This window comes from Kryptolebias marmoratus, linkage group LG16, assembly GCF_001649575.2.
Source record: "Kryptolebias marmoratus isolate JLee-2015 linkage group LG16, ASM164957v2, whole genome shotgun sequence".
Lineage (NCBI taxonomy): Eukaryota > Metazoa > Chordata > Actinopteri > Cyprinodontiformes > Rivulidae > Kryptolebias > Kryptolebias marmoratus.
In genome coordinates this window covers 12,303,937-12,315,128 of record NC_051445.1, presented here as the reverse complement: position 1 = coordinate 12,315,128, position 11,192 = coordinate 12,303,937, and the positions used below count along the sequence as shown (strand labels likewise).

Below are 11,192 nucleotides of genomic sequence, written 5' to 3'. Positions count from 1 at the left end.
ACCCGCATCCGGGCGAGGGAACACTGTGTCCAATATTTATGTTCATCATAAGGGGTCTTTGGGCTGCACTTCGTCTGGCCCCTCACCTAGGACCTGTCTGCCTTGGGTGACCCTACTAGGGGCATGAAGCCCCTGACAGCATAGCTCCGAGGATCATTGGGACACTCAAACCCCTCCACCACGATAAGGTGGCAGCCCAGGGAGAAGAACTTAAGACTTGTCTTTTTAAATTGGCATTTTGTTTTTCTGCTTTTACCTTATTGTATTCTACCTTATTTTATTGCTTTTATTTAATTTGATCTTTTTTTCTGTCTTTTATGGGATTTCAACGCGAAGCACCTTGGGATTTGTTAAAAGGCGCCACATAAAGAAACTTTACTTACTCAACTACTGCTCTGACAAAAGATAAAATCAACACATCGTTCATGTGTTAAATGAAGCGCAGACTTAATGGCAGAACAATAATACGATGTGGTAAACTGGGATAAAGGCAGAGAAGTTCATAAACGGTGAAAAATCTAGATTTAGTTGAAGCAAAAGTATTAAAATAGGAGTGTGCTCTGATAAAATTATCTTTTGTTTTCTGTCTAGTGTTTATAAATGTGTACACACAGTTTAGGTTTACATACAGGCTCTAAAATGAATTGATTCCAGCTCATAAATCCCCTCTTCCTGTGTTTCCCCTCACCGCCCTCTGTCTCTCTTTCTCTTTCTCCAGTACAAGAAGCATCGTCTTTCCGTCGGGCACACAAATAACAACGCTAAGACAGTGGTCAATATGGCTGACATGGTAAGAAACGTATCGATCCTCTTCTTGGAAAGCTCGCCACAGTCACTCTCAGGTCCTGAATCGGAGGCACAGATATCTCAATTAACCAGCCCCAGTCTCTCTGCTGAAAACCTTCCCGCGGACCGTAATGTTCTCCATTAACCAGGCCGACGATGAGTTTTCAGTTTTCACTGGACCTGCGCAGCGTTCCAGCAGTGCTGAGGCGATGCAGGGAAACTTTGGGGGTTTGCAGTCAGGTTTGCTGCGTTACTGAAATCCGACCGGCCGAAGGGGTACGTCTGTAAGCTAATAGGCTGCCGGAGCTCGACAGAGGTCGTGCTTTTTGCCGTGCCCTTGGTGGCGGTCACGCGAAGCAGACTTAGGAAGGACACATTGAATTTCATCGGGGGGAGCTGCACATTACATCAAATGCCCAGACATTATAGGATTTATAGGTGGAATGTGAGGACAGTAAATTTCTCAGCAGCAGGAGGAAAAAAAAACTTGAATATTTGTACCTAAAACTGACCTTTACTCATGTTTTCATGATCAGGTTGTGCTGATATTTTCACACTCTTTCCCTTGTCAATTGTTTGCTTCAATAAGCTGGAAATCTCTCGACACAAACCTTTTTTTGCCTTCGCCTGGTTTGTCCTTCAGACGGTTACCTTTGCTGACCGGTGACGGGTTCGCTGCTGTCAGGCGGCAGCATCGCAGGGACAGTCTGTCACAGAGAGCAGCTGGAGATGCTAATGAGGATGAAACACGCCTGTCAGTTGCAGAACTCGTCACGCCGTGTCATCGCGAGCACTCTTTGGCAATATAAATATTTTTTTTTTCCCCCTGAAAATCCTGACTTCAGGTTCTCGTTAAATCCCCAGATTTTCAGGGAGCAGCTCAACACCCGGATTGTGCTCGTCGCCATGGAAACCTGGTCGGTAGACAACAAGTTCAACATCGACGACGACCCCATGGTGACGCTCAAGGAGTTCATGAAGTACAGAAAGGACTTCATCAAGGAGAAATGCGACTCCGTTCACCTCTTCTCGTAAGCCTGGATATCTAAAACGACATTTGACTCCATTTTTTTTTTTTTGTGCAATATCTTTTTTTTCTAATTACAACTTCTTTTTATTTGCAGAGGGAATCGCTTTCATAGCAGCTGGGGTGGAGCGTCCTACATGGGAGGAGTTTGCTCTCTTAGTAAAGGAGGAGGCGTCAACGAGGTGAGAGTTAAACCAGAAGTGGGCTGATTCCAGGTAATTTAGATAAATATGAAACAAATTTATGAGCTTTTTAGCGATTAAGCTTCATAGTAGAGGGTTCCTCCAAATGAAGAAATAAAATTGAACCCCCAGATTTTCATTTCTGCTGGTTGAGTGCAATCCGAAATGGCTGGCAAGACACTTTAGACAACCAGGATGAATCAGAAAGTGGGACAAGATTTGCTGGAAAGATACTCTGAAAGACACGACTTGAAAATAGCTCTGAGTTTTAAAGTAAAACAGGGAATCAGGCATCAAGTTAACTGGACCAGAGCCGTGTGACAACGCATTAAAGTGGAAAAGACAAAGAGAATAAAGCAGCTGAAATAAAATATTCACCCAGAAATAAAGGGAGCAAATCTTCACTTTTGGATTTGATCAAAACCTTCATTAGATGTAGAATAAAACCAGCATGTAGCCAGGCCTGCTGTCTGTTTTCATTGATTTTAAACACACAATAAACTTCTCTAATAGCCTCTAATGAGAAAATATCTATCAAATGAGATATTTTTAGTTTCCACTTATCAGTACTGTTCATGTTTCTTGCTTTGGTTTCGGTTATATTGCCTTTTAGTTTCATCTAAAAGTCCTGAATCCTTTTTGGACTTCAAAGAGCTCTTTAATGCCGAGTAACCATCCTTTCTTGCACAATTTCTTTTCTCCGTCTTAATCGAAGTCCATGTTTCTTTTTTTCATTTTACTCGTCTTTTCTCTGTCCTGCGTGTCTCAGTACGGAAAGACAAACGAGATGGCGATAACCCTGGCTCAGTCTCTTGGTCAGAATATTGGTATTTTTTCTGACAAGAAGAGGATCCTCAACGGTATGCAGTCATTTCTGAGCACTTATTTTTTAACCCCGGCTGAAAGCCTCATTTTGGTGTTGTGTTTTTTCCTCGCAGGGGAATGTAAGTGTGATGATCGGTGGACAGGCTGCATCATGGACGACGTTGGGTAAGTTAACATAAACTTTCATTCACTTCTTTCTCTTTTAGAAAACTATTATTTTTCACAGATGCTGCAGACTCAGTTTTCCATCTCAGCCTTTGAGCTAACTTACTTGCTTCCTGTTGGTATCAACATTTTATTGTCTAGTTAATTTAAATACAGTAAACATTTACATTTTCATCCTGTTTTTTTAATATATCTTAAGGTGCATGTGTAAATCTGTACAAAAAGTAAATATTTACTGGCGTGTTATTGTAGATCTATAACTCACCACTAGGGGTCACTGCAGGCGCATTTAGAGGATCAATAAATCTATGTTTTCTATGCTGTTAAAGCTTGCTTAGCATTGTGTGGATGTGTTTGTGTGTGTGTTTGTGAGTGTATACCCCTCTTCTTAAATATTCCTTGCGTTCCCCCTCTATCCCGAATGGGACAGCAGGTGAGCTGAAGCGTCGCTTGCGCTGGTTTTTGAACAAACCGGCTGCCTCAGAGAGGGTTGTCAGTCATCACAACCTTTCCCCATTTCATTCAGCAAAACCACGACCACCGTGGCCCCGGCTTCTCTGTTTTTAAAGGATATGAACAAATACACGTCGGTGTGCTGTTTTACGAAACACTGGCTGTATTTTTCATAATCGCTTTGTACAGTTTCACCGTAACTTCATTTATATTCTTTAGTTTTTGGCCGATGCCACTGGCTGATCAACGAAGAAAACTTTATTTTTTATTATTCCTGAAAGGCTCCCTCTCTGCTCTATGTTTTGAAAGTTCAGACTTGTCATCACTTATGTGTGTCCATGTCTATCCGATTGATACAGTCTGCAATGTCATTTTCATTCTATATCAGTAAATACCTACTTCATTTCAGTGTAACGACCCCCGACATTCAATATGTCGACCCTGCTTTACTCAGTGTCAGTAATTAACCTGCCTTTAGAGGTCACATGACAGAGGACAGGTGCTCCTTTCAACCTGTCATCTGAAAATGGACTGAGGCACAATTTGCATCCCCAAAATCAAGTCAATGGTATTTCAGACAGTGGTATTCAATGAGCGACCTCTTGTTACTCTTCTGTACGTGCATGCCTGATTTACGTTACCTGACTACTAACAGTTTTCACATTGTGTTCGCAGGTTGTAGCTGCTGTAAACGTTAGCAGACGTCCAAGCTGTTGTTGTTGTTTTATAGAAACTCTGTGTATGTCCTGTGCAGGGCACTTCTTACAGATATGGACATTTTAAATACACATAAACGTGTAGCAGCTTGGTAAAACGCACAACAACTGACTTATTGGATAAAGGGATAGTTCCGATGTTTTGCCGTAGGGTTCTGTGCAAAGGTTATAAACCATTAATATCTTACCTGTTGTAGATAGCTCTTTGGACGACTTCAGTTTGGAGAATTAGAGTTGGATTCTGAGCGGATCGACGAGCTAATGGCTAGTCCAAGTGGGGTCAATAGATTGCTTTGGCTCAAAATTTTCATTACGGTTCATCTGAACACTATTTCGTCCACCTTCACGTTGCCATCACTTTCACATTACTTGTGTATCTACACAGTATTTTCTGGTTGTTCGCAAGAGCAAATAGCAGCGGCAGCAACTAGCTGTAGCATGTCCAGCAGCAATGTAGTCATATTTCTGCCAAATTAAATAGTTTTCCGGAAGAGTAAGAAAAAAGCTTTTAAAGATCCTTTTACTTCCCGTACATCTGTAAATGATTCTCACAGCTCCAGCTGCATGTCTTCTGTATATAAATAAAGGGATCTTCACTGATTTGTGAACACGTGATAAAACTTAAGAAGCAAATATAAACTTTGCTATAAAACACAGTTTGCTGTTTCTTTAGTGTCCATATTCATGCCTGATGGAAGTGAAAGGGTATGAACGAATTTCTTTAAATAAAAATATTAAACAGTGCTTTTTTTCACACCAGTTCAGTGTTTTGTCATTTAGCATTAAATGCAAGGAAATCCTTACTGTAGCAGCAGAGTTTGAGGATGTGTTTTGTATTATTTTCATGTGTTTTGGTTTACTGAACAGCTTCTACTTGCCTAAGAAGTTTTCTGACTGCAACGTGGAGGAATATCACAACTTCCTGAACAGTGGAGGAGGAGCCTGTCTGTTCAACAAACCTCTGAAGGTAAACTGTAAATCCACCCATAACACTGTGTGACATATGAATTAAATTATTTAAACAGTCTATGAAAATGTTGTCTAACAAGGATGGTATTATGAAAACCAATTAGACTATAAGCTTTAATCTTTAAGAAGAAAAAATCTGGAGGGTTAATCTTTCTTTAAGCAAATAATTGGGTCTTCAAGCAGTGCTGCATTAAAAAGAAACACATATTTAAAGTTAAAATTGCACCAACTAAACTATCTTACTGAGTTCATCACTATATTCAGCAACTACATATGAGCGCAAGGTCGCGATTTCGTTTGGAGCCAGAGATGCAGCCTTTCACAAGGGCTCGAGAAAACGGTGATTTTAATGAAAAAATATACAAAACAAAACAAAAAAGGCTGGTGTGGCAGCAAAATGACAGAGAGCGCAACAATACAAAACACAGACGGAGGCAGCTTCACAAAGTAATGAATCACAATGACAGAAGAGAGAAGTAAGAGAGACTAAATAGGCACAGGTTGAGCTGCGACAGGTGGCTTGATGATAACAGTGAACAGGTGTGAGAGGCAGGACTGAGGAGCAGAAGCTGACTGAGGAACGGCCGGAAACAAACTGAACACAAAGAAAATACAGAAAATAAACTTCACAAGAATTATCAAGGGGAAAAATACCCCTCAAAACAGAAAAATTAAGATCTGAAACACAGATCATGACACCCAATCCTAATAAAAACGCTGTAAGTGAGAATATTCTGCTTGTATTTTAAAATGTGGTTCTGTAGTTGTTGAAATGATGCATCACAGTTAAAAATACCAAATCATCCAGTTGTTCTATTGCTTGTTTTAAATTTAAAATGTTCCTGAACCCTCCGACAGAGGGACTTTCTCAGTTTGCCGTTTTAGTAAAGTCACATGATTAACAGGCTGAAATGCTTTTTAAATCATTGCATTTTGTTTTAATTTAAATTTTAGGCTACATAAGCTAAAATAAACTTTATTTATCACATGCACATTCATACATTGTATAATATGCAATGAAAAGTGTTACTGGGCCTGCCTGCATCAAAAATCACCAAATAATGGCACATAGAATAAATAAATAAAACAAGTAATAAAAATTATAACAAAATCAAATATTATTGAAACACTGATACATATATGATAAAATTATTTTATCTTTATGATTCGATTTTATGAAGTGGCTCAACTGCATAGATGAATTGTTTTTAATGCATTTTAATGTTTTCATTTTTCCCATTTTCTGCTCAGCTGTTGGACCCTTCAGAGTGTGGGAACGGCTTCGTGGAGCCGGGAGAGGAGTGTGACTGCGGCAGTCCAGCTGTGAGTCAAAACACTTCTTGGAGGAAGATTAAAAGCAGATAAAAGAGGATAGAAAAGGTTCAATGTGTCCAACTTTACAACAGTAATGCTTGCTTTCTAAGAGCAGGACTCTTTTGTCCCAGCAGGATAAAACACAGAGCATTGCCTTCTTCAGGTTTTTAGATTTGTTTGAATAAGCAGTATATTTTTAAAGATTTTCCTTAAATACCTTTTAATTACATCTAATTTCACTCATTCATGAGCGCAGCATTTGAGGCAAGCTTTTTTTGTTGTACCGCAGCACAAGATGGCCGCAGCATGGTGACACTTTAACATGTACTTTCCTCTGAGCTCGGAGCAAACCACGTGGTGCGGCCACACGTTTGTGTCTGACTGGAGAAATCAAATTAAACCCTCTGAGAGTTGAGACGGAGGTCAACCACAGAGTTTGGTTCTAAAAAATAAACTCTGTGATGAACCTGAGCAGCTCCTGTTTGTGTTTTCAGGAATGTGCCAAAGAAGGAGAGAACTGCTGTAAGAACTGCACTCTGACGAAAGGCTCCAACTGCAGCAACGGACTCTGCTGCAAAAACTGCCAGGTATGACAGGTCAGGTCTGCTGGGGTGTCAGTAGTGGTGGGTTTATTTATTTATTTGGGATTGATGTGATGGACTGGGGACTTGTCCAAGATGTCCTCTGCCTCTAAACACCGGAAGCACCAGCTGATCCTGAATAAGCACGTTAAAAAAACGGAGGAATGGATTCTTCTGACTGACTTCTCAGGGGTGTCCAATCCTGGTCCTCGAGGGCCACTATCCTGCATGTTTTCCTTGTTTCTCTGCTCCAACACACCTGATTCAGTGGTTAAATCACCTCTTCATGTTCTGCAGAAGCCTGTAAATCACCCACTGATTCATTTATTGTTTGCCGCTGCAGATGGAGCTGATGGGAGTTGTGTGCAGAGACGCTGTGAACGACTGTGACGTCCCAGAAAACTGCTTGGGCAATTCCAGCCAGGTGAGCGAATTCAGCAAGTACGCTTTTTAAGCTTTTCGTAACATTCCAGTATCCATCATCCTAATCGTCGAGGCTTTCTGTTTCTCTTTCAGTGTCCGCCAAATGTGCACAAGATGGACGGTTACACATGTGAAAAAGACCAAGTAAGACGCTGGATGTTATGTTAACAGACAGAACAAAAAAAAATACAGCTTTCTCTTAAGATTGGGCAACCTTTCTTCACACTTTATTAGGATTCAACTTGTTCTTGTTCCCTTTAGGGCCGCTGCTTCAACGGAAGGTGCAAAACCAAAGACCGACAGTGCAAGTACATCTGGGGAGAGAGTAAGTAGGACGACTTGGCTAAATCAGTCGGCTGGTAAAGCTTTGTCGTTAAAGACGAGGGGGTGCGTGTGTTTTTCCCTCAGAGGCAACAGCAGCTGACAAGTTCTGCTACGAAAAGCTCAATATCGAGGGGACAGAAAAAGGCAACTGTGGGAGGGACAAGGACACCTGGGTCCAGTGTAACAAACAGTAAGCTTGTCTTTTTGGGGACCGACACCTTTCGTGGCTCGAGGTTATTGTTTTCTCTCTGGTTGATTCGGGTGTGTACTTTCAGGGATGTTCATTGTGGCTACCTGTTGTGCTCGAACATCTCGCCTGCTCCACGGCTCGGGGAGCTGCAGGGAGGACTCACCTCCTTCTCTGTGGCCCAACACAGCGCCTCTCTGGACTGCAGGTGCACAACTCTTTGTTTTTAAAATCCCAGTCACAAATTACTTTTATTTGTGAAGGTAAAGACTCAACAAGACGAAAGATTCTGCATAATCGTTGCAGCTATATGACATGTATTTATTACACACACTTAACTATACACCCCAACGCAGTGTTTACGTCCCGTGAGTGACTCTGTCCCGTTTCCTGTCCAGCGGCGGTCATGTGCTGATCGATGGAGACACTGACCTGGGATACGTCGAGGACGGGACGGCCTGTGGAGCCGACAGCATCTGCTTCAACCACAAGTGTCTCCCGGTGCAACAGTTCAACTTCAGCACCTGCCCTGGGAGCAGCGATAAGACCGTCTGCTCGGGACACGGGGTAACGCAGCGACATCACACCTGCTCAGACATTCAGCTGAAACTGTCCACGCTGTCAGGACCGAGTTCTGTTGGCTTTTAAGAGCATAAACCTCTTGGCGTTGTCTGTCTCCAGTTACACTAATTAAAAGAATTGCCTCTGCCCTGCCCAGATCGTTATACTCTCCCATTTTTTTTAAGAAAAGGATAATATTATTCTCAAAAATGCTTTTAATATTTATTTAAGCCTCTCTAAAATTCTCATCATTATTTCATTGTGTAGAAAAACTCACTGAAAAGTCCAAAACATCCCAGAGAAGACCACTTCTTAAATGGTCCCGACAACCAATTCGCTAAACAATTTTAGCAGAAGACACACTTTCTAAAATTAAAGTAGCATTTCTTGCGCTCAGAGGATGTGGTGGGATGACTCATCTACTACCACACCAAATCTGAGTTCAGTCGACTGGGTTATATGTCATTTTTTGTGTTTGCTAAGGCTGATTAGCTCTAACGGCCATCTTGGATCAAGTCAACTCCGAGTTGTATACTTACATCCAACGATTACTCCCTGAGAGTTTAGTTAAAATCCATCAACTGGTTCAAGAAATATTTTACTAACAGACAGAGACACAGGCACTTACACAATCGCCTGCCTGTAAAAGAGGACATTACCAAGGTGGTATTTGTCTTTTTTTATATATATGTAAATGTTTGGGCAGATAAGCATGAGAGAAATCAGAAACAATACATAACATGCAGATATTTGCTGGGATAAACAAAAAGAAAACATAGTTTAAGCAAATTTATGAATATTTTGGTTCTTTTTAATGGTTTTAATGTTGCAGGCAATCTGTTTTCTTTGTGTGTTCTTGCTTCATGTGCCGTATTTAAACTTACTTTATACTGTCACCTTCTGGTAACACATCAGAGCTTAAACCAGGAGATTAAAAACACATCGAAACAGTTTTTTCATGATTTAATTTTTGAAGATTTGGCTCGCAAGCACTTTTAAAACTGGTGTTACTTTAAAAATGTCAAAACTTTGTGTATTCTGATTATCTAATGAGGTTTTATAGTGTATTGAAAACCTCTTTTGAAAGAAAAGTGTTGATTTTTTAATTATTTTGTTTGTTTTTAGTGGTTCTTTTGTTTATGTTTAAGATGCTTGAGTTGAGTCGGTTTATTTTAGGGTTTCAATGAATCTAAACTGATTAAATTTAAATCAAATATAGAAGTCGTATGGAGCCCGCCTAATGTTTTATTAATGTGTATTTTGCAGGTGTGCAGTAATGAGCTGAGGTGTGTTTGTTCCCTGGGATGGATGGGAGACGACTGCAGCTTCAGGTCTCCGTTCAGTAATCTTGTAGTGGGACCCACTTCACATGTTTCAGGTACAGATTTTTATTTTATTTTTACCTGCTGCTTTTATTCAAACCTCTTTTTAGCACCTGCTTGTTTTTTTTTCTCTCTCTCTTCTTCCTGCAGTGTACTCATTCACCACGTCATTCTCTTCATTTCAGCCATTCTGCTGTTATTTTTCGCCAGTTCGCGTTTTAACGACCTTTCCTTTGCAGCTTTTTTTTTTTAAAGTGCTCGTGTCGGCGTCGTGTCTGCTCGTTTGTAGCCACCGAACCACGCGCGTCATTCTTTTTTTGTTTGCCATTATTTTCACACACTCACTCTTTGTCGACAGGCTGATCTCTTTGACGGATTGACTCGAGGTCAGAATTTGAGTTCCTTTTTTCGCTGTGTTCGTCTTGTCTTCGTCGTCATTCTCTGGTCCTTTTTTTCTGCCCCCCCACCAGCTTCCGTTCACCGCAGTTGTTTTTCTAATTTCATTTTTAGTTTTAAATCTGTATGAGTAGGCAGGGAAGTTGCCCTCAGAGTAGTTCTGAAGGTGCCTCTCAGTTTATTCTCCCTCCTTCTCCTGTCAAACTTCTTCCTGCTGAATCTCTTCGTGTCTTTTGTTCCGCTGCAGCGTTTTGTGGTTTGTGTGTTTCCCCCCCGTGTGTTCAGATTGCTCAAACCGCAGGAGAAACACAATCAGTTAACACCCGTTTTGGCTCTCCACTCTCTTCTCCTCCCCTGTCCTCCTCCTCAGGCATCACCAGCACCAACATCATCGTCGGGGCCATCGCCGGCTCCATCCTCTTCCTCGCCTTGATTCTGGCCGTCACGGCCTGGTGCTACAAGTGAGTGTCCACACGGGCCGAATCAGAGATCCTCTGGGGATCTGCACGGCTTTGGGAGAAGATAAATGATTGTTTTAGTGCAATAAAGTGTCTACTCTCTTCACAGGAGCTACAAAAAGAAGCGCTACGTTGAGTCTGAGGTGCACCGAAGATTCTGCCGGTTTGCCCATTTTTTTCTCACAACTTTTAAAGGGAACGGCATCGCTGGGGCTTGTTTAGGATGTTTTTTTAATTAACACCAATATGTTTTTATGTTGCATAATAATCAAATGTGTATTTTTAATGAATTGGCTTAATTCTCAGTCTGTCTTTTTTTTTTAATTACTTTAAAATGCAACAACTTTTTGTCAAATTCAAAATTAATGCATGTTTCTATTAAAAAAATGTAGCTGTAAGACATATCCCAAGTATAGAGACAAGTTTATTTTTGCTTAAGTCCAACTTTTATAGTTTAGTTAAGTAAAGGGACAAAAATCAGATCCGTTTTTAGAAACTTTTTA

General features: G+C 40.9%; 1 protein-coding gene across 3 annotated transcripts in view; it reads left to right on the top strand.

The window, feature by feature from the left end:
* The window catches only part of adam22 (ADAM metallopeptidase domain 22), a 67,982-nt gene that overhangs the window by 45,540 nt on the left and 11,250 nt on the right, over positions 1-11,192 (top strand). For all 3 annotated transcript variants that reach the window (XM_017425013.3, XM_017425014.3, XM_037980203.1), the window contains exons 10-26: positions 719-790; positions 1,651-1,817; positions 1,911-1,995; positions 2,765-2,855; positions 2,934-2,985; positions 5,022-5,121; positions 6,375-6,446; positions 6,932-7,024; positions 7,362-7,442; positions 7,535-7,585; positions 7,703-7,766; positions 7,850-7,955; positions 8,041-8,160; positions 8,351-8,519; positions 9,780-9,891; positions 10,602-10,692; positions 10,799-10,852. In XM_017425013.3, the coding sequence (XP_017280502.1) occupies positions 719-790; positions 1,651-1,817; positions 1,911-1,995; positions 2,765-2,855; positions 2,934-2,985; positions 5,022-5,121; positions 6,375-6,446; positions 6,932-7,024; positions 7,362-7,442; positions 7,535-7,585; positions 7,703-7,766; positions 7,850-7,955; positions 8,041-8,160; positions 8,351-8,519; positions 9,780-9,891; positions 10,602-10,692; positions 10,799-10,852 (1,580 nt within the window). The remainder of the gene's footprint in view (positions 1-718; positions 791-1,650; positions 1,818-1,910; positions 1,996-2,764; positions 2,856-2,933; positions 2,986-5,021; positions 5,122-6,374; positions 6,447-6,931; positions 7,025-7,361; positions 7,443-7,534; positions 7,586-7,702; positions 7,767-7,849; positions 7,956-8,040; positions 8,161-8,350; positions 8,520-9,779; positions 9,892-10,601; positions 10,693-10,798; positions 10,853-11,192) is intronic.